Source organism: Homalodisca vitripennis, chromosome 4 (genome assembly GCF_021130785.1).
Source record: "Homalodisca vitripennis isolate AUS2020 chromosome 4, UT_GWSS_2.1, whole genome shotgun sequence".
NCBI lineage: Eukaryota > Metazoa > Arthropoda > Insecta > Hemiptera > Cicadellidae > Homalodisca > Homalodisca vitripennis.
This window is the reverse complement of record NC_060210.1, coordinates 14,786,894-14,811,626: the sequence shown is the minus strand read 5'-3', so window position 1 is coordinate 14,811,626 and position 24,733 is coordinate 14,786,894. Positions and strand designations below refer to the sequence as shown.

The window sequence follows — 24,733 nt, the reverse complement described above, 5'->3', positions numbered from 1 at the left end:
CTTGCAATATTTCAAATTTTATTTTTGATATGTCCTGCAGACCATACAGAAAAGACATTTTTACATCCCCAAGGAAACAAAAGAACAAACATTTTGGATCCTTTGAAAATATTAATGATTTCTTAGTTGCTTCTTGACGAAACAAAATATGTAAGTATACAAACATTTAACGATTTATTAATATTTAAGTGAAAATACATACCAACAACACTATAAGCAAAAAGTGAGTTAGGAATACAAGGTAACTTTTGGTTATTTACAATGTTCTATAAGCATTTGTCTCCATAAGCTATGTACGTCTTATAACGAATGGTATGCTAATCACTTATTCGGTTGGCTTACTCAGTTCTGTTCTAGGACAGATTATTTAATAAATTACAATGTGAGCCAGGAGTGGATTTGACAGTTTCATACATAAGTATTATCCCCTAATAGAACAGTTCTGTAGGTATGACAACGCCAGTAAAACTGCTCTTATAATCTCCGCGGTAAAAAGGAACTAAAGCTGGTTTATGGTTCATGATTTCACTTTCCGTTGCGAAAACCTTCACCCATCAAACCAACAAGTATTTTCCTTCTTTTTTTACTGGCATTCGGTCGTTTTCTTCCCGATCTCACGAAACCTCTGTAGCCGTGGTCTCTCTCTGTGTATAGAGGTTGTCATTGTCGGGAGATCATGACAAATTACGCCCCAAGTGCGGGCGACCTCCTGCTGAACTCAATAACGCCACAAGGAGGACATTTTAGTCCAATTTCCAATGATGAGAAAGTATGGATTTTCACCCGCAGCTGTAGTAAGGATTTCGGTCCCTTTGATGAAGGTTTTTTCTGGAAAGCTAATACCACCACCAGACCAAGACTATCAGTAGACCAAGCCTTAAATAAGAAGCACAAAGTATTTTGGAAAGTTTTTAATTAATCTTACCAAAGTCGTTTCCGCGATAACAAAACATCATTTGGTGCGAATGTTTGAGTTCAGCTCCAGTTCACCTTCCTGTTAGTGCAGTGTCTGAAATCTGATTGATCACATGTGCTGGTAATTTATTGAAACAGGTGGTATTATTACTCTTCATGGTGCAATGTGTCTATTTAAGATAATAATTTATTTATTTTCCGATTTTTCTTATTTTTCCCCATATTAAGGTGAATGTAACAATTATAAAGTTATATTCGTATTATTGCTTGAAATTAAAGTTTTTATCAGGTGAACATTATGCCAAATATTTTTCTTTTATAAGACAACAAAACATTTATGCTGATCGAGATCCTCTATGTTTTTAAAATTTTAAAATACTATACAAAAAGACCATACCTTTAAATTATACATTCTGGTTTTATTGACAGGGAACATGAAACATAAATATAGGAAAGACTTTTGGAACATTGCTTGATGGTTACGATTGTAGTAGACCTATGATTGATCTTCGGAACTTACCTCGATCCAAATAAAGTTAAGAATAATTAACAGACGTGACACTTGGCAAATTTCCATAGCCTTAATTATTTTAGTTCCGATAAAAAGCAGAAATTGTAGAAGAGAAACAAGGAAACGACGGCTTGCTTACGAGGACCGCTTGCAAGAAAGAAATTCCACGACGCGTCTGCTCTCTACTGAGTTCTACTAGAAATGTGAGAAGAAGAATGTGCGTTTAAAATGTTACCATAGGTGTAAACGTAAAATATTGGATTTAGTTAAGGAAGCTTTACTACAATGATAAAAACTTTAAGTTACTCTAATTTTCATGGAACTAGAACATCTGCGGTTCTCTTTCAGACTCACACAGAGTGTAAAGCAAGGCGCCCACTGCGACCGGCGCGACCCAGCCCAGCCCGGACCGGCCTTTTATACTCTGTCAAAATGCATAAAATCAAATGGACACCCGCCCACTGCGACCGGCCCGACCCAGTCCAGCCCGGACCGGCCTTTTATACTCTGTAAAAATGCATAAAATCAAATGGACACCCACCCACTGCGACCAGTCCAAGCTGGGCTGGGCCGGGCCGGTCGCAGTGGGCGCCCTGCTTTATAGCTTCCAATTTACAAGTCCACTTCAGAAAGGTGTCATATTATTGTGGATGCTACAGAAAATTGAATTCTGTAAACCAAAGAGATGGAAATGTAACGCTGATTTGCGTGCGATTAACTGTTGTATTTTTCATTTCCGAATAAGCTTAAATGCAAACAAGAGTTCTTTTATTGCCCAAGTAGTATCACTGATATACCAGACAACCCTGGTTTGGCCAGACACAGTATGCAGACTATTGCGTCATCCTGTAAGCAGAGATGCTGTGAAAGTAAGGCTCCAGGTTCCCAGTCACGACCTGGCCTCGAAGTGTGGAGTGGACATTGTCTTGAGCTCTTCAGCGGATCCTTCCTGGATATGATGTAAACTTCGCTGACACTGCGCATCGTAGCATTCTGCGCTTTCGCCAGAACTTTATCAGTCCTTGACTGCTACCAGGAGACTTAGTATCGCCGAATAACATCAGTTAACCACAAATGAGACAGTCTCTGGTTGCCAGCTTTTAGACGGTTTCACACTATCTTCGTTATTTAAGTTGTTTTCTGTGTTGATTATTACTAACGTTTCTATCATACTACCCTTTAAATTTATATACCTTTGATAATAGTAAGGGATACTTCCTAGTCCATCTGTTTGTCAAGTACTATTGCATGTTTGTCTTGAAATTGTGTTCTATGGCTGGTTTTTCTAACCCTTTTCTCTAAGGGGGTTCTTTCTATGCCAATGCCATTTCAGTTGAGCATGCTAAACGTGTTTACGGGAAAACGGCCCAAAACCACTTACAAATACTAGATGACCTACCCGGGAATGGAACCCGTGATACCTGTTTATGTATTGATACCTCCTCCACCTGACGAAGAGACCAATCCCCGAAACGTTGGGTTACACGTTTTGTAACATATAAAGATGGCACATGTCTGAAATCCTGTAGTCCTTCCAAACCTTTCATAGTCAATAATACACTTTAAACAAAGGAAAGTTAGTATTCCTTCCCTAATGACGAAATTTGAGATGATGCGTATACCCTTACCTTCACTGAATTCAAACTTAGGCAGTCCACTGGTGTTTAGTATGTTTTTGAAATTTACCGAGTGCTAAACGATCGATCACATGCTACGACGCAAGTGAAAGGTTTAAATGTGCGTGAGAAAGTTCAGCAGGACTAAACAGGTGGGCGGACGGACAGTCCGGGCCTGGGGGACTACGAGTACCATGCTGTGCCGGCAAGGTGTAAGCGTCCGAAAGAAAGCCGTCACGATCCGAGATCCTTGCGAAACCCCTTGGCTTGCCCAAGTCTTCCCACACTCCCACGCCGATGCCGCACCGCCATCGTAATCGACCAGATATCGGCGAGCAGTCCTCTCGATTGTCGTTGGTCGGCAGAACATTCCGGTTATTTGCCGTCGGCACTATACCGACGTTGTATCTCACCCATTTTCTAAATTACTGTAAGAGTTTTGTTTGAGGTGGCTGAAGTAACAATTCGACAACCCAGCGGTGTTGTGGTTACGGTAAATAATCCATTCGCAATAGAAAACTATGTTACCTTGTTTTCTTTCTTGTGTCAACCACACGAATCTAACGTCGTGGATTGTAAAAAGTCTGACAGTTAAAAATCGACTACTCGATGTGGATATCTGTTGTGAACAAATGTATGTGCACTAGTCCATACCCGCGGCTTAGCCCGCAATTTCTGTGCAACATTCCGTGTATTTGATTGAATAGCTCCCACGATTTCGTTAACACTTTGGACTATTTTAGACCAATCTAGAGGAACTTCAAAATCCTTTCTTAGTGAAAGCACTTGTATTAAGAGAATCAGGGGTTAAGAAAAATTGCGAGTAAAGCTAATTTCAGGTTTTTGCACTACTGTAAAATAAGTCGTCCCACAATATGTAAGAAAACGAAATTCAATACCTTATATGTACACATTCACAGTTTAATTCGTTCATTAGGTAAAATATAGAATATATTAATAGGTTTGCCTTGTTGTCATAATGTTATAATAAGAATTGTTGTTACTTTGGCTATGCTATCACAAATTGAAATAATGGTTAAATTAAATAAACACAAAGTTGTGCTTCCATAATACAATGTTTACACAGAAGTTGATTACATTTAACAAGCTCTTTCAATTCATATAACACATCTTTAGAGACCAAGATATGAGTTTTTGCTGCTCTAAAGGATAAAGTGTCTCTAAAGACCAATGGGGCGTATCCCGGAGAGATTTTCAAAATAAGAATACGCCTATATTAGTCCCAGGTAACCTATGAATGTCCATATATAATTTCAGTAGGCTACACACGGTTAAATACTTTGAAAGCAAAAATACAAACAGGTATATTATTAATTGTTATTATACCCTTAAACTGTGATGGTTTTATAAAACAATTCAAACATTAATTGGCCACAAAATTTGATAGAGTAACATTAGAGACCTCTAGTTTGCTCTATTAATTCTTCTTCTTTATATAATATCTTATAATTGAGGTGTCACATGATAGGGGTTCCTATTACAAAATTTTGACTTATCCCCAAAATACCCCATTTTGGGGGGAAGGGTCAAAAACTGTCATACATAAAAAACTCCTCAGATGGTCATATAAACATCCCTCAAAGTAAATCATTCCATCTCTATTCATAAGAATTTTAATAAGGGGCGGAACTTTTAAGACACCCGGTTTATTTATAATACTCGCCTTCGGCTCGCTGGGGGCTACGCCCCCAGGCCCCCAAAGTAAACGCTTGCAAATTCGGGGATAAGCGGAATTCGGTGACTGGTTAAGTCCGGACATTAAGTAAATGACAAGGGATTTAAAAATTGACCTTTTTCATAGATTTTTTTCCGGATTCGTAAAAACTTTTGACTTTGAGGGCATTTTGCGGTTAAACCGTTAGAGATACGACAAAAAGTGACTGGACCTTTCTTGTTGGAAATTTAATTTTCTCTTTCGATTGTGCCCTCAGATCTGATCTACGACCTATGGTTTAGCCAGAAATGAGCTCGGGAGAAAAGTCTGCACGGGTCAGCTATCTTGAATTGTTTAGTATAAACATAATAAAAACCGACCTCAAGGCAGTATTTTAAGTCGAATATCACCAGGAGACTATCTAGTCAAGGCGAGAAATTCCCTGGGTGGGTGATTAATGTTAAGGAGGTTAAGACAAGAGGGGGTTTAATTTCGTCAGGATATTGTCTGGTCATATGAACAAATTCCCAGGGGGGGTTAACGTTACCGGGGGATAAGTCTCCAGGGGGTTATCTGGTCATACCAGGATCTTCCCAGGGGGGGGGGGGTTAAGAGATTTGGTGACTGGTAAAATTCGGACATGAGGTCATGGCAGGAAATTCCCTGGGGGGGTTTAATGTTACCAGGGGGGTTAACACATCAGGGGGTTGAATGTACAGGAGGTTATCAGGTCATACCAGGAAATCCCCGGGGGGGGGGGGTTAATATTACCGGGGGTTAATGACACACTTGGGCCTTTTTTAGAGGGTATTGTGTCTGTGAACATAATAAATATTCCTCTGTCCCTATCTACTATTGACGCTTAGCTAACGCTCAGCCAACTCCCGAAGTCACTGAACCTTTTCTGTAGATCACGTGATTTCCTAAATCCCGTTTAAAATTTGTTTTGAGTTACGACCAACCGTTTAGCCGCTATCAAGCCCGGAATGTAAATTTTTAGGCGAAAATGTCCAATATTATCACTTAATCGCGTTTTGCGGTCAAACTAAGGGAAAATATAGTAAAAAGTCACTGGACCTTTTTTGTAGGTCATCTTATTTCCTAAATAAAACGTTAGTCTTATTTTGACCTCCGACCAATGGTTTCGCCGCTATCGACCCCAAAAACAAAAGTTTCGCGTAAAAGTTACAACAAAATTGTACATAATCACGTTTTTCGGCCAAACCAATCGAGATAGGGCAAAAGATTACTGGACCTTTTCTGTAGATCGCGCAATTTGCTACTTTGATGGGTCAATCAGATTTGAGCTACGACCAACGGTTCGGCCGCTATCGGGCTTGAAACATTATTTTTATCGAAAAAATCTCTGGAATTTCAAATGTTCGAGCGTTTTGTCGCTTAACCATGGAAGATAGAGCAAAAAGTCATTAGACCTTTTTTTGTAGTTCACTTCATTCCTGACCATGAATTTTCCGTCAGATCCGAGCTAGCTCCAACGGTTCGCCCGCTATCGGGCTTACAAAAAATGCCTGCAGGGGTGAAGAATGCGCGATTTTTTGGGAATTTTTTTGAGGGGTTGAAAATGAAAAATTCTCACTTTTCGGGATTTTCCTGGTGGTTACACGTGGAAAGCTATCTGTGTACCAAATTTCAAGTCTCTAACTCATCTGGAAGTAGGTTAGAATTAGTATACGTGAGTGAGTGAGTCAGTCAGTCAGTCAGTTACACATGCGGTTGTATATATATTAGAATTGCGATCATAATATCTATCTTTACGTGTGTATATTACTCGTACATACACACATACAGATAGATATTATGATAGCAAACTACAGAACACCGGTCGATGATGGCGGAACAAACACAGTTTAACCATCTCACGCAATACACGTGGTTCTGTCCAAACTTTGTGATTTCATTTTAATAACGTTCCAATAAATGAAGAGGAAAAGTACCATCAAATGATCTCTCAGTTTTGGCGTACAATTTTCTGCGGCGAACTCCGTGGCGTTTCCTTTTCATAGATCTTACGCGTAATGGGTAATGACGAAGACTAAACGTTAGCTACGTAACCGGTATGAGAGATTCACCTCGCCAATGGGAGGATGGGCGCTAAATCATCAAGATAATGATGTGACGGCATCGCCGGAGAATGGAGCGAAGAAGAGACCAAGAAGGCGGTGGGATTGTTGATGGATATCACGGCCTCCGTTACCTTTAACCTACAGGACGACGAGGAGCAGTGAAAGGTTATGTGATCGTGATGCTCTCGGCCTTGGGCGTCTCGCTGAGACTGCATCATGTCCCTCTGTAGAATGTCATGCGGAACATTTCAATTAATTTGAAAACTCTAACTGGAATCTGATTCTTCTTCTTTGTTTGGTAGTACATCTATTAAAGAAGCTGCTTCTTCAAACTGTCTTTATGCTGGAAATTCAAATGGCTTGTTTGTTTTTACTAACCTTACAAATAATAAAAAAGTTGAATGAAATGAACATTGCTTTTATTAAAGAGGTGGAGTTAGGGCTATTAAGCTCAATCTCATATTGTATACAGAACATTTACAATAGTTTAATGCAATTGTGGTATTAACTTATTCTTTAAATAGAAAAAAACAAAAATGCTTAACCTATACAAAATTAAAGTATCTTAAAGTAAAAAATCTATATACTTAAATGAATACTTAAAATACAAAAAATACTTTATATATTTTATGATAAATACAAGATAATTCCAAATGAAGAGCAAGAAGCTAGAAATATTACATCATTTTAACACACCGATTGACCACATGACCGCAACAAGCAGAACCACCCATCACTCCACAGACCCCCCAGCAGCAAGCCCCTAACCCCCGCCCCGAAGCGAGCACGGTCCTCAATACATCTGATATCACCAGAGACAGCGTTCCAAAGGTGACAAGCTTGAACAGTAAGCGACCTATTAAAATTGTTGAAAGATGAATTGGAATTGATAGTAATGTGGCTCCCTTCTTGTAGGACAAAATACGATTGAGGTTTTTGACTTCAAACTATTTCCAGATCATTGGTAACAAAATCTGGAGTAGAAAATGATCTTTTAACGGGACTGAAGTAGCAGGTAAACAATTTTTTCTGGAGTTGATAAAGAAATCATGGGTATGAAATGTTTGCAGGAGGCACAAAAAGGCAAAGGATATTCCCACCTTTTTGGCTGAGCAATTCCAAATAAATAAGAAAGAATGGATTACGAGAAGGAATTAAGATAAGTCTAAACTTGGCCGTTAGAAAAAGTATTTGAATATCTGAATTCGAATACAAGGGTGCTTTTGAATGCTCCGTATTCGATTTTTTTTGTATTCGATTCTCCCTATCACTATGAACTGACAGCTGTGGTTACAGAACATAATACTTCAGCGCGCATGCGCATGCTTTGCTTTTTAACCTTGCACATCTCTTTCTTAGCTTATTCTTCAGCCAACATTTTGGCAGGCAGTCTGGGCTTATTTGTGAAGCTTCGAAGTTCATTTTTTTATGGTTGCCCCTCATTTTCATTCTCAAAGTGTGAGATTCTGGTTCGTATCACCAATTGGTGTGATATCTGGCAAGTTTCGATGTCTGAAAACAAATGGTTAGCAAGAACATTGTGATGTTAGTTACAAACATTCATGGTTATAGTAAAAGAAGGAACATTCTAAAGAGAAAATAGGGAACTCCTGAAGGTAAGGTACTGATATATCTTGTCTGCCAAGAGCCGACCAGGCAATGTTCTACCCCGAAAAAGAAAAGTTATGTTTATACAACATGGTGATTGCACTCGTTTCTAAGGTCTTTATTAGTTTCACGATTCGCAACCACGAGGAAAAGAATGTTGTATGTAAAAAATACAACGTTTTGACGCTTCATGACAAATAAGTCTCCTTCCGGTTTGTTTGAAGAAACAATTTTTTCTTTAAGAGTAATAAACTCGCATTGTATTTCTTTACTACAAAACCATTAACATAAACTACCCAAGAGCTTGTTTTCACTACAAAATAGTTACGACTAGTTACATCTGCACGTTTGTTTACACAGCAATGTGTTAATAGAGATGTTAATTGGTCTAGTGAAGCTACAGCAGTTAGTTGCCTAACAGAATATCAATCCTTTCGACCATACCCTGATCACTGGAGCTTGTTCAGCCACTCGCCTGTTATGCAATAATGTCCCCTTCATTATCGTAGTCTTTGTTTCTGTGGTTAGGTGCAATTACGTCTTCAATATGCAAGCGTTCGTCCATAACTGCGGTTATTTCCCTTTCCCTTGCAGCACCGCAGTATTGTCATTTAGCCACATAAGGAAACTGATCCGACGGGTGTATCAATAGGACTATAACCTAGTTGAAGCCATTGCCGTATTATTACTGAAATTTTTTTTTTCTCGAAGCACCCGTAAACTGTTAAGTGCCACAAAAGGCAAATAGGGAGTTTCACCGGAAAGTTGCGACATTCGGAGTTGCATCTTTAAAAAGGCACACTTTTTTGTGTATTATATATTGTCAATCAGAAATATAAAAGGGAAGCCATTTTCTATCACTGTATGTACCTTATACAAGTCTAAAATAAACTCAGATCAGTAATTTAATATCTGATATTAATGACCTGTAGAGCCCACAGTGCTTGGACACCTAGATACAGATCTGAAGTGTAGGCTAACAAGACAAGTGTATATTTTATTGGTACATAAATAAACTTCAGAATTTTTTGAAGACAGCAATACCAATTACTTGATGTATCGAGTATAAAAGTATTTGGTACGAATTTTTAAAAGAAAGCAAGCCTGACAGATCGCAAAGTCTATTTATCAGACATTATCAGAGATTTACACTAGTGATCCTTTCCGAATCCGCCGAAAAGTGAAAAGTTTCGAAACATTGGCTCGAAATACTGTTACTCGTGATAATGGAAATGACTGTTTATAAAGTACACACGCATAAGTGGAAGGGCCAGAGCATTTCTCGTTTCAGTGGACAGTTATGGACTTTAGGAGAGGTCTGTATAGCACCGTCTCCACTGTATGCATGAGTTTTGTTTGTTTTTAAAATGCCAGGTTGGATTGTGTTCAGTCCATTCAATTTCCATCAACTGAGTCTTAACAAATACGTGACAACAGGGAGGTGATATTTAGCAAAATGATCTGCAAAATGCATGGTTTGCTAGTTATCTCCGAAGACGAACTCGAGTTGTAGAAACTCAGGAAATAACCAGTGGGATGGACAACATATACAAGTCAGAGCCTCAGCTGGTCAAGAGAGGAGTACCCCAAGGGTCAGTGCTTGGTCCGGTCTTGTATGTTTTATTCACAAATGACTTTCCTAGCATGATAAAAAACACCACGTCTGAATGAATCATGTATGCAGAAGACACCACTCTACTTTTACACAATGACAGCGCAGAGCAACTCGACAAAAGTTTCCACGCCTTACTATCCAGGATACAAAAATGCTGCAACCAAAATTATTTGACTCTCAACCATGCAAAAACCGTCCGTATCAACTTCAGCCGCAACACAGACCCAATAGTAGACCTAAAAATGTGACAACAGTACAAGAATTAAAGCTCCTAGGGATTACACTAGACACAGGCCTAACATGGAACAACCACATCAATGTCCTCTGTAAGAAACTCAGTACTGGTGTTTATCTGGTGGGAAGAATTAGATGGATTAGAGATTTATTACAAGCTAAAACAGCATACCATGTTTTAATGGAGTCACGTATACGGTATGGCCTTGTCCTTTGGGAGGAACTTCTGAAAGCAACCTACACAGAATATTGATGTTGCAAAAAGAACCATTATGGATACTTGCCATCTTGAACTGTTGCAGAGAAGCTTTCAGATCGCCTGTGATTTTGACTGTCGTAAACCTCTACATTAAAGCACTAATTCTGACACTTAATTTTTATGTAACACTTTTTACATACTAATAACAATTTCACATGTTTTATTCTAAATAACATTTTTATCAATTTTACTGTAAAAATACTCCAGTATATTACTAGTTTTACACAATTTCATATAATAGCTATCTCTTAACTTCAGACAAACTTCTGTGCTTTAGATTTTATTATCATATGACGTCATTGCAATTTCTTGATGAAACTGTAAATAAGGAACATTTTGAATTGAAAAGAGGTAAACTATCCTGTAGCTGTTGACACTTATAGTGGTGGGATCATTTCACTAGGTGGTTTGCACACCCATAAAGGTATTTAGATAGCCTAACTAGTCTTTGAGGCACATACTTGTACTTTGAGGCTAACCTCATGTAATAAGTTGTCATAGAACTCATGAAGGCTGTTACATTGTGTACATGATTCTGTATATGAATCGCTTATATTAAATGCATATATTGGTCAAAAGCATTGCTTTGAGTTGCAACCACTTAATAGGATTTAGCATGTTAATTTTTAATCAAAATTGTTGGTGCAAAAAGAAGGAAAAAGTGAATTTCTAACCTATAATGTTTAAAGTCGTCAATTTGTTAAGCTATGAAAGGTGTTAGAGGCAAACTACCAGTATATGAAATATCGGTCATTCTTGTTCTGTAATATCCAATTCGTAAATAAATCACTCTTTAGGGATTAAAGCCTCTACTGTTTGAGGTATAAGGGATTCAATGGTTATTGAATTTCATTTATTTAGTTCTGTGTTCACGGGAGAGCAGCGTTAAAAAAGTTACGAATAAAGTAGTCTTAGTAGCTGCATTAAAAAAAATTATACAATGTAATCCAAAAGTGTCAGGCATTAGCCTAAATGTCTTCATATTTTGTGCACTATATAATGGCAGGCCTACATCTCAATTTTAAATACAATATAAATTTAGTTTGCATCTTAAACTAAGGAGTTCTTTCATTTTGATTTCTGCACTGTTCAAAATATCCTGAAACAATTAATGTAGTTCTTATTCAGACTAAGTGTAAATTACAAAGGACTACATGTTTCTTTCATTTTTTTAAAAGGAGACGCCGATACACGTTTTATCCTTATCCTGCCTGTCTTCATAGGCCACTGGTCCGTGCGGGGATCTTACCGTTCAGAATAAGGAGAAGAGTGATACAGTACAAAATCGATGGTACTGATAAAAGTGCAAAGGTCACACTCAGAATTGAACTTCCGCTATCTCTAAGTCAGATCCAAAGTCCGACGACCTCTCTTGGCAATCGGCCCATGGCACAGATTTAATTGGTAACCTGTCACAATATCTTTGAAACGCTTGCACGTTGAGCCTTGGACCGCTCAGCCATCGGCTTTCCCAACTTAGCCTAGACAAATATAGAATTGATTAATTTATTCTTTCATTTGACGAAGAGTATAGATTCCAATCCCCGAAACGTTGTGTTATACCTTTTATAATCTATCACGATGGCAAATGTCCGAAATCCTGTTATTTGCCTTCGTTCAATGATACAAAAACATCAGTAACACTTATTTTCGAGATCAGTCGTTGGTGATTGGTCGATGAATGCAGACCTATTGTGATCTGTATTCTGTAGTTCAGTTTGATAGTTAGTATTATGCTTAGTTTTTTTTTAGAGTTGTTAGATTGTTTTACAGTTAGTGAAGTTGACACACAACATGGTGGTTTTGATTCCTGACACACGTGTCACAACGCTCTGGTATAATTCGTTTATTTTAACCTAGTTTGTAATTATGTGTTAGGATAGTTATTTACCTGAAGGCGAGATCAGATTGCAGATCTCGAAACGTAGTGTTACTGCTTTCTTGTACCACTGAACGATGGAAAATGTTCGGCAAAATCCTGTTTCCTTCACAATCGTTCCATCGTCAAAAACAAACCTCAAACAAAGAATCCTGATATCCTTTCAAACCTTCCATCGTCAATAACAAACTTTAAACAATGAATCGTATCTTGACTTCAAAAATGCACTGGAAATTTGCAAATAGGTTTAGGCACACCCTGTATTTACCAATGTGTAATAAGCCATTTCATTGCAGGAGATGGCGTTCCCGCACTTCATGACACACTGAGGGCGCTCTGTCGCCAAGATGAACCTCTACAAGCGTGGAATGATCTTCGTGACATTCCTGGGCTCATGCCTAGGCATCGCGTTGGTGGCGGCTGCGCTGGGGACCAAGCACTGGGTCACTTCACGCGCCAAACGAACCCCTAATCCCTTGGAGAGTGATGGTTTGGTACACCTCGGCCTCTTCTATGGCGACAAAGATCTTAACGTCGCCTACGGATGGCGGAATTACCCTTTCACAGGTTTGTCTTCTCAAAGATTGTAATCTACTTTTCAGTTGTTGGAGATTGTGTGATTATCCTACAAGGTGTTATTGTTATTGCTATTGCAGAAAGCAAAGACATGCGGGTAGGTGTCTTCCAATATGTCACTGTCCCAAGACCCCCCTTTGATTTCAGAGTGTTCTGCTAGAGATAAAAAATATAAATCTAGAGGTGCCCTATTTGGAGATTCAGATTCCACTGCCGACTGCTTCCCTTCATGCCACTGTAATTCTTATATCATGGGTTTTCCTCAACACTGCTGTTTCAGTTACGTCACCTGGGTGTAGTGCTGTTTACAAGGATCCTCACACCTGGATTGGCATAAGAATATTTGCATAGGATAAAGCACTATTAATTAATTTCATTTTGAATGATTCTCGTGCTAAAAAGTCAGAGTCTTTTTGAGTCAACTGGCTTTTAACCTACCATGAGGTCAGTGATCTTCGAGCACCTTTGTGAGATCCTGGATGAGCGCTTTCTGCAAACAGATGTAATCAACTTGTTCCACCTTTGTGTTAACAATGGGTTACGATAAAACATCACTGTCTTAAGTTTTATCTTTATTTTCGTGTCAGGTTTATGTCGTTTGTTGAATGCTGATAGGCATTTGACAGTGTGAATGTTGAGTTTAGCTCGTGCAATGCTGAGTCAACTGACTATCTGTCACTTGTGTGATACAGAGTCACAGTTATATAGGTTGAACAGTGAGCGTATGAAATTACAGCTGCTTCTTACTCAGTGGTTGCAGTTTCATCTAAAGGTGATCGGATTGTTGTATATAATCGGATATTTGGCACTGAAGAAGTTTGCTATATCTTATTTCTAATATTGTCTGTAAAAGAGGTGGCCATGTGTGTTAAAAATAATTTTGAGGTTATGTTGACTCATCAGCTGATCAAGATCTCAGTGATGCCAACTTAAAAATTTTAAGAGTATTAAAATTATCCTACCTACCTATCATGGTAAGTGGAGTTCATCTTTCTGACTATGTATTCCTTAACTATACTCGGTATGCTGCAAAAGTCTAATAAACAAGGTGGACCATGTAACATGATACAATTAAATTATAAAATAATGGTGTATTATAGAAATAGTAAAACAATTATTTTTGACTAAACCATATCAATAAATTTAATAAAAAAATATATTCTTGGTTAACATTTAGTGTTTGGTTTTGAAAGTCATAGATTCCAAACCCAAGAATTTCAAATGTAAAACCCTTCTGTATTACATTGTTTAAACCATATTAGAAAATTATCAACCAAAGATTGATTTAATATAATGCATTCCCGAATAGCTGTAATAAATGTAAATAGTAACAGCCATGGAGTTTGCTGTAACCTCCTTTCGACTTATAAACTGATAACTACTCATAAATATGTTTTTAAAATTTGATTAGCTGTCCAAAATGTCTATGTATCTCGAAACGTTTAAAACTACACCTTATCTTGAACAATTTTCTAATTTCAAAAGTTAAAAGATGATTTAGTCCCATATTTTATACTGTTGTCATTTAACAGATCGTTACAAGGTAAAACAATCTTTATATTTTAAACCTATTAAATCTATTTATAAAACCAATTTGAAGGTTTTATGAAGTGGCAACCCACATGATTGGGTACCGGTACCACTTTTTTGAAGGTCACCTAAATTAACCAATGTACTTGAACCGTATCAGCACACATACCTCTATAGCTACAGTAGAGTCCCGTTAATCCGACCTAATTGGGACCGAGCCCTATTCGGATTATGTGATTGTTCGGATTAGCCAGAATTACAGAAAAATACGGTTTTAAACTTGAGATGGGTCTATTTTGTTATAGAATTATCAACATTGTTTATTAAAACATGTTTTCTGACTGTTGCATTGTATTTCTTGACAAATAAACGTGTTTGCGAATACTAAGCACATTTACCGTATTTAGTGTGAGAGTTCTATTGTTAAGTTGTTAAGCAATGTGAGCGTACTGGATATTGTACGGGTCCACGCGTTCAATAGTTGTACGAAACTACGCGTCATCCAATAGACTCTCTTTAATGCGACAGAAGACAATACTGTAACTGAATTTATGTCTTTTAACAATTAATATTGCACTCAATAATAATATCAGTACTGTACGTCCATTTTTTGTTTGATTTCACTTCTTAATACATTAATTTAACTCATAGCCTACTTAACCTATAAGTTTCAATTTAGTACTGTATTTAACTTTATTATTTATGTACTGTACCGTACACAATTTGTCTTAATAAAATACTGTATGTCTATTTAATTAAAGTTTTCTTTGTTTATGTACGAAATGATGCACCCATTTTCATTGTTTATGTAATTAGTTCCTATAACTGTTCATTATCGTTATAAATAATTCCTCCTGGACCTGTTCGGATTAACCGACGTTCGGATTACACGTGTTCGGATTAGCGGGACTCCACTGTACTTTAGAATGTGGATAATATGATGGAACCTTTACACATTATCCTGTACAAGTAGGATTTGATGAGCCGTTGTATTGGATAGGTCAAGGAGAACCTGTGAGTTGGCTGAACATACTTGACTATAACGCATTCCTTTCTCTGTAAATTTTCTCAAAGATCAAATAACGAAAAGTCTACATAAAGACATAAAGTAGTAGAGGTGTTTTTGTCTACTACTCTACATAAAGGAGAGAATACAAAGAGTAACTATACAAAAGTTACGAGGCGTGAAATTTTCTACCTTGTGCTGAGGTATGTTTAAGTTAGATTGGGCAATTCAAAAACCATATAACTAATAAGTGTGATAGATTGTTATCTCATATGAGTAGTTATATGGATTTTGAATATTCTTTCGGTTAGATTATTTGCAAACCATAAATATGTTAAATTTTAAAGCATGTTTTTAAGTAAGTAGAAATGCAATCAACTTAATTTTTCATATTAATAGATTAACTGTAAAGAATATAATAAACTAGACTTATATAATTATAAAACCAAATTATAACAAAATTATAAAGTACAAACACATACGTAAATAGTAAGTATTCACTATAAGTTGTCAAAAACATTGAAGTTTTATAAAAAAATAAAACATTATTGTTTCTTCCAAACACATTTAGAATATCAAGCTTTTTTAATTGGTAGGATTATGTTACATAAAATTGACACTTGTATATGTTTAAACCCAAAAACTTAACAAAAATAGGTTTTTTTGTGAATAACTTATAAAAGTACTTATGACATATTGTTGGGAAGCTTATTACATTTGAAAGGTGTTTTGTACACATTATTCGTTTGGTAGGAGAAATTTGTAGGAAGAGATGGGCAAGTACTCATATTTAAAGATTGTATGGCCGCAATATAGAATATTTTCAGATTTAAAAAATCCTTTTTCACTAAGCGTTAAAGATTAAAACACTTTTAAAGTGATATACAACAAGCATTTACATTTAAAAATATTTAAATTGAAATCCCTGAACTCCAGTTTAGAACATTTAAAATAGGCATGGTTTTATTATAGAATGGTTCTGCATATGTTTTAAATAAAAATACTTTTATTTCAACTTTTTAACTTAATGTATCTCACTTTGATAATTGTAATACGCTCTACCATGTATAGATAGTCATAGTACACAGGAATCAAAACTAGGTGTTTGGGAGAACAGCCATGCTCGTTTAGATTGTTGCTTTATAGAACGGAAAAGGTGAATGAAACCGAAGTTTTACGATAATACATAAAATTTCAGTGTGGTAAACAACTACACATTCACTGCCACTACACCTAATTTTGTATTGTATGATAACTTAATAACCATTTCATTATTTGCCTGCTTCTGGGGGGGGGGCAGTTGCCCCCCTTTTCCCTTTGATGGGCACACCCATGTAAACTAGCCATTAAGCTTTCACAGAATTTAAGTGTGAGGCCAGTGACATAGTTACATGTAATAGACATACATGGTCATGGAAATGTACATACATACAGTGTATATTTATAACTTAGGAGAAGTAGACCTATTCTATAACCTAGTTTGTAATTGTGTATTAGGTTAGTTCTTTACCTGAAGAAGAGATCAGATTGCAGATCTCGAAACGTAGTGTTACTGATTTCTTGTTTCACTGAACGATGGCAAATGTCCGGAAAAATCCTGTTTCCTTCACAATCCTTCCATCGTCAAAAATAACCTTCAAACAAAGAATATTCTATAACGTTTATGCCCTTATCTAACAAAGAGCCTTTAAACATAGCATCAAAGCACTCTTTAGCAGAATAAAAAGGATGTTTAACAAAGCTACACATCAAAACGTCTTTAAACTTTCACATTGGTTCAATCTTTCTTAACATTGGGAAGCTTGTTAAATAGTTTGATGCCCTAATTCTATAGTTACTGGTTATCTTACTTCGCCTACAATAAGGTATGCCCAGATTGGTACGATTTATTGTATTATACATGTGTACATATGTAATGTATGTATGTAATACATATGATCTCAAATTTAAAGAATTAGCTTCTTATTATCTAATTTGTCGTACATTGGTCGATTGGACAGACCTTTCTCTGGTTGAATACAATAAATTGAGTCTTATCTCTATTTAATAAAAACCCGTTGGCTCAAAACCGACCAGCAGCTTCTTGTAGTGAATATTTACAGTCGTTATTTAGATTATGTTCATCTACACTGGAGTTAACCAATGTTGTATCATCAGCAAAACAAATCACATTACTAGGAACATTATAATGTATGTCATCAATCATTATGAGGAAAAGTAAAGGGCCAATCTTAGACCCCTGTGGCACAGCCAACATAATATGTTAATACGCTCTGAAAGTGTACCATTTACTGAAATAATCTACTTCCTCCCTTTCCTTCAATAATATGATATTATTATACACTGTGTACAACCCATCCATGCAAGTTTTAATCACTTATAGGTTTGATTCAATTAATTATATGTTAAGTGTCATCATTATTAGTTAATATTATTTATGCTCTGTAAATGTGTATTATTGCTAAGCTGACCACTATAATAGTGGAAGATTTATTATTAAGAGAATGCTCCAAATGACCTTGAATGTTTCTCCATGGCAACATTTTGAAACTCATGCCCTCATTTCTCATCATAGCAGAAGAGTTCTCATTTCAAATGTTTAATTAATACGTATTCAAAAAATGTTTTGTTTTTTATTATTTTAAGGTGTATAATTTATGAATATTTAAACAAAGAATGGAGTTCAACAAAATTGGAGACTTTTCTGAATAGCCCATAAAAATGGAAAACTAAAAATAGCTTGGCTGGGTAATAACATCTTTAAAATGAGACATCTCCTAGAGTTATCCAACTAAAAATAAGGTTGTAAAACTGCATAAGGTTTAATATTGTTATTATGCTACCACAATCAAGATGGCCGCCAGTACAGCTCTGTGAATGACCTTTGAGTTTATCTCATAAGCACAATGTTAACTTGAAACACTTTTATACCTTTATTTTTTTATATAATTATTGATGACATCTCATTTTTAAGATATGACTATGTATATCCAAACACTTTGTATATAGTTTTTCTCATAGAAATTGTACTATTTTTTTAACGATGGTTTGTAAAAAATGTGTATATTTTTCTGAATAACCAACAAAAACTGGAGGCGTGTTAATTGTTTCTTTAAAATGAAACATCTCCCAAAATTCAACAACTAAAATAGTGTTTGAGCTCAACGTTGTTCTTAGGGGACAAAAATCAGGTGACCATGAGAACTGCCAGCTCTTAAATGCAGTAACGTGACCAAGCATTGACTCACTTACTGTTGTGAGTAACAACAGTATTTAGTGCATAACATGAAAGCAGAGTATATGGGTCAGTTGTTACATAATGTACTCTTGTGATCATCCCACTGGGTTCATTAGTACGAGTACAGCTCACCCAGCTATTACAGTGATCATCCTCATCTCTAGGTTCATAGGACGATGAAACTGTTAGTGTGAAATTGGATGTAGCATGATTTACTAAATAGATTCACTATACATTTCTTGAAGTGATAATTTATAAGTAATTTTTTAGTCTGAGAGCCAATTTCAATTTATATTGTATAAGCACACAGTCTGATTTTTCTTCATACCGATGGAGAACATTTTTTGTAATATTTTTTTAAGCGTCAGCCATGCTAGTTTTGGTTGTGGTCAAAATGGCATGTTATCAAAAGGGTATTTTTATAACAATAAACAATTCTATCATTAAAACTTAAATAACTATTTACCCTTTAAGCTCTTTGGTTTTCCTAATTCACCACACTAAACACATAATTTTGTAATTTTCATCCAATAATACTAGATGTCTCAAACTTGTCTTAATAGTTTTGTATTCCAGACCAGTTTGTTCCTTCAATCATTGAATGCTCCTATAAATGTGTTCACATACACATGTGCACTCATGTGTGAGTGTATATGAAAATAGATTTCTTATTATTTCTCTAATATTTCAACAGCATGTTAGCTTTAAAACATATTCTAAATGGCGGAAACTAAACTTTATACAACCAAAACAATAAATATATTATTATTTTTTTGGAAAGAAGATGATATGACCAAATACATGTGTTTAAATTGTTGAGTTTAGTTCACTAATAACAAATTTTGCCCAATTTGCTTTGTTTGCAGTGGTAGGTTAATTCATCCTATACAGTGCATATATTGAAACTGAAGTACCTTATATATAGTACATCCATTGAAACTGAAGTACCTTCTATATAGTTCATCCATTGAAACTGAAGTACCTTCTATATAGTTCATCCATTGAAACTGAAGTTCCTTCTATATAGTTCATCCATTGAAACTGAAGTACCTTCTATATAGTTCATCCATTGAAACTGAAGTACCTTCTATATAGTACATCCACTGAAACTGAAGTACCGGTATCCTAACAGTGACATGTTGTTGGTCAACTGACTAATATTGTTGCAGTGGTGGACACAATGCGAAGTGATCCCAGTTTCATGGTGTACAGCTACTGGCTGACGACCGTAGCGTGTCTGAGCCTGTCACTGCTGTTCGCCGCGGCTGCTGCTGTGTTTGCTGTCATCAATACAGCCACAACACCCATCGGTGCCCTCACCGGAGTACCTGGGCTGTACCTCTGGAACATTGCCACTTGTAAGTATCTCACCTGGTACAGTACTTTGACTCCATATCGTACTTAATAATTCTAAGTATGGTTTTGAAACGTAATAATAAAATATTTTTAAAAATTTAAATTTATTTTTTGTTTTTCAAAGATTTTTATTTTTCAAACCTTGCTTTATGAATACTTGTATTAAACCTTTCCTCTGAATTGTTTGATTTATTATCTTTCCTAAATGAAAGATCTTTAACCATCTCTAGGTCAAATCATCATAACGTTCTTCTGATATACTGGGCAAGGATGTAGCCAGCGAGGGGATCCAAGGGGTCCGGAGTCTTGTATCAAGGGGGGATCAAGAAGAATCAAAATATTAATTATAACTATTGGATGCAAGAGAGAGCCAATATTTATAATTTAAAAAAACATGTAGGCTTTCAACAACAGTAACATTGAATAGAAATCTAACTGAGCAATCAAATATGTGAGGCTACAGAACAAGAACTTCTCATTTTGCCCTTTTTTGTTTATTTAATTTCAATTTCCTCCGCTAAATCCTTTATTGTTATAAAGTCACTTGTTAGATAAATATTTTTCTTAATACTCTCAACAGGGAAAATTTGTGATCTCCCAGTGAATCACGTATTAAACAATCAAAATATGCCTAAACACACATTTATTTTTGTGTTTTATCCACAATGACTTATTCATATTAATATTATCAGAAAAAGTTTGTTGAAAGAATTATTTACTCGTATTTGAGAATTGTGGTCAAAGTTTCCATCATCGTGTAAAATAATTTTACATTATTAATGTAATGTTACAAAACATATTTTTTTACAGTGGTATTCCAGTGCACATCCATTGGTTTTTGGATTGCCCAGTTTTATGAGAGGTTGCAGTACAATGTGTTGGGACTTGAAGAGAAAAGTAACCACTGGACATCACAAGGAATGGCCTCATTTGGCTTTTCATTCTGGTACGTTTGACTACGTTTTAGCATTTTGCTGCCTATACGTACCATCCAATCTTTACTTCTCTCTGTAAAACCCCCTTTAAAATAGAGCGGATCAAATCTTTGGTCCTCGATAGTATTTATGTATAGGATCTTCATTGCCTCCATGATGAAACATTTTTGGAGGAATGTACAATAATATCCAGATCCTTCATGTTATTCTTCCTGATTAGGTTCATATTACATTGTAAAATATTAGGTTTTTAATGTGACAGAGGGTCACAATCTTAATCTTAAATATTAATGGGGTTTTAGATCAAGAGTTCCAGATATTTCATGGAAGTAGGGGATTGGTCAAGTAAAAAAAATGTATTATAGTATTGAAATATGAACTATAACACTAGAATTGGATAAATGTAATTTATATGTTTTTCAAACACATATTATATTATTTACTCAGTAATATCCATGCATTTGTATCACAATTTACCGTTTTGTAATGAATAACATGTAGTTTCCTTATTCTCATATGAATGATGCCCTCTGGCAATGCTTGATAAAGTTCATAAAGTCCTTAGTGTCTATTATCCAGTGAAATGACAGGAGTGAGTTACGTGCTGGAGTATTGGATGTAAACAGCAGTACATCATTTGTCAGGACAAATTGGGATCGGAAGTGATCCGGTTTAAATCTAGATACAGACAAAGCACAGTAGGTTACAGATCAGAATTTTATTTGTTACAAATATAAGGGTAACAGAAAATCAATGTATTATTTTGTTTTACATACATTAATGACAGAGAAAATAAATAAGGTAACAAATAAAAATAAATGTTTACCATTTCAGTCTCTTTTGTTTGATTTTGGTAATCTGCTTCCATAAAATATGACCACACAAAGGTTTCAAGGCCATATATGTATATATACAGGGTGATTCGGTTAGTGTTACCGGCACTTTCTGAGCTGATTGTACTATAAAAAATAAAGAAAAAAGTTCATATAAACATGGGTCCGGAAATGCTTCCTTACTGGGTTATGGCCAATTGAAGATTTCACCAAAAATTGTGTGCAGGAGGTCAAATGATGATTTGCCGCGTGTTTATGAAGAGATATTTATAGGCGAATGCAACTTTTTCTAACGGATTTTTAGATGAGAAATTGAATAAAGTTCATCTCATAGCTGTATCTCATTTAGTTTTTTTGTTATACTACAAAAAACAGAAATAAAATAATTTTGAAAACACTTTTTTAAGGTTTAACGGACAATTATTTTGTTAAATAGGCATTGAAGACCCACATTTTTACAAAGAAACTTGATTATGTATAAACTAAATATATATATATATATATATATATATATATATATATATATATATATATTTAGTTTGAGCAAATACTGTTGCTTAAAATAAAGATTTTGCTGTTGTGGCATCAGAAAGAAATATTCTGGTTTTCCATTATCACAACCCTGTTAACTCCTTTATTAGGTTCTCCATTATCAGAACCCTGATATCAACCTCTGTTACCATTGAAGGATAAGCTGTTGGTCTAATTTTTATCTGCCATCACTATGATGCTATTGTTATTTTGATGCCAATCGTTTATAACATCTAAACTGACTACTATCCGCTTCTCATAGGCTTACTGCAGCATTTTAGTTTTTTATTATATTGTACTCACTATTCTGAACGTCAGACATGTGTTAACCCATTGGCTTATCATATTTTTTACTATTAGCTCAACTGGAGTTATCCTATTAAAAATTCTCAAAACGTAAGAGTTTTGTTATATGTTTTATAAAAAATTTATTTTTTTTCAAGTTATTTGGTTATATTTTATATCTTTTTGGATTAAAATGAAATGGGCTTTAATAATAAATAGATAGTGATATATTTGGTCGTAATTTAAAAATAATAATGCTGTACAAATTAAAAAAGTTTTGGAATTGTTAAAATTAAAAAATATTTATATTTTCAAATAATATAAAATAAAATATATTGTTGCTTTTATTATATTTCAAATATATTTCTCTATAGCAATACTAGAATATATATATATATATATATGCATAGTTTGTCAGAATAAATGTTTTTTCTAAATACTAAAAAATTCCAAGAATATTGATTTTTTTCTCTTGTAGTACACTAATATTCTTATAGTAACTTATTATTCATTTAAATTTCAACTAATTGTAGTATTGCAGTTTTTCTTATGTGTTACAACAATATTAGTCTAATTTATACTAACATTTGGTTGAAAAAGGAGTTAAAAAAAATTATTTAGATGGCGCTGTACTTGTCACGGAACGGTTCCGTTATATAAATTTTGAGCCCAGACTAGCTGTCACGGAACCGTTCCGTGATACAAGGCCAATGGGTTAATGGGGAAAACAAATTGCGATACAAATTCAACAAAAATCTTAAGAAAATTAGTCTCTCCTCTCTGTAAAACAGTCTGGATAAACAAGGTCTAGACTAATACAGTTGTACTGTATAGTGCACAGGCTGGTCATATTACATCAGCATGTGCCAACTGCAGGCCGCTAAACATCAAATTCTACATTGAGTGCTTATCAGTTTGTTTTGTGCAGTATGATAGAATTTGAGAAACAGCGATATTGCATCAGATTTGTTAAAATCTCTGCAATTTCCAATATAGTGCTGCTCGCAAAATTCAACACACCTTTTGAGAAGACACTTTGAGTACAACACAGATAACACAATATTTAAAATAACATCTGATTTTAATTTTAAATATTTACAATAAAAAATAGAGAGCTTTCTTTTTCAATAATTATAGGTCTAAATAAAATTACAACTACTCTAATAACAATTCGGGTCAGCCTGTTGTACCAGTCGGGATTATTTAGGAGTTTTCTTCAACTTAGTTTTAGATTTGGGTGGACGTAACCAGTGAAAATGTCCTGTACAATATTTTTGTTTCTATGTATTATTTAAATATTCATAACTAAAAAGATGCATTAAATGAGTAATTCTTATTCAATCAAGTTATTACAGCATTGGTTTTGTCACAGAGAATATTTTCCTTGGAGAGTTAAGTAGTTAATTTCATCACAGGTACTACTTTTTTATACTATATTTAATTGGTCATTTTCTAGGTTGGCAGTGGGTGCAGCTTTCGTGCACTTTGTCAATATTCTCTTCATATACTTTGGTACTCGAGAGTCCAGAGCGAAAGCAGCCTCTATTCCCGTTCTAGAGGAAAAAGGCAACGGTGCAATTATGCTCTATTAACCCACATGCCATCTTGTATATAGTTCTTGTATAATTGAATAAAGTCATTTTAGTTTTTAAATGAAGTGATTGATTTTTCCTTGCTATGTATAGTATGTAGTTTATAGACTACAAATAACTTCTAGAAATTTTAATGAAATTGTTAACCCCTTCATGGTTTTTGACATAATATTACATTACACATCAAAAGTTGAGTTTTTTTGTATAATAGGTAATATAAAATAATATCCAAAAAATAAAAGTAATACAGGTTAAGTCCCATGTGCATCAAATTTGCTGCATGGAAATTTATTTCAACAGACCACGGAAAATTAACAAAATCTTTTTTCCCAGACCATATAGCTTAAAATTTATATAAATCTTCTGCTCGTTGTATATTTTCAAGATATATGAGAATAAGTTAAAAATTTGGTTTCTAACCTTATTAGAACAGTGTGCGCATATTTGATACACAC

At 35.2% G+C, this 24,733-nt stretch overlaps 1 protein-coding gene across 1 annotated transcript in view; it reads left to right on the top strand.

Annotated features, from left to right (window-relative positions):
- The window catches only part of LOC124358967 (clarin-3), a 62,897-nt gene extending 38,558 nt beyond the window's left edge, over window positions 1-24,339 (top strand). The window contains exons 2-5 of the mRNA XM_046811254.1: window positions 12,693-12,963; window positions 19,916-20,104; window positions 20,913-21,048; window positions 24,143-24,339. Coding sequence (XP_046667210.1) covers window positions 12,744-12,963; window positions 19,916-20,104; window positions 20,913-21,048; window positions 24,143-24,278 — 681 coding nt within the window. The 5' untranslated portion in view covers window positions 12,693-12,743 and the 3' untranslated portion in view covers window positions 24,279-24,339. The remainder of the gene's footprint in view (window positions 1-12,692; window positions 12,964-19,915; window positions 20,105-20,912; window positions 21,049-24,142) is intronic.
- The last annotated feature ends 394 nt before the right edge of the window (window positions 24,340-24,733 follow it).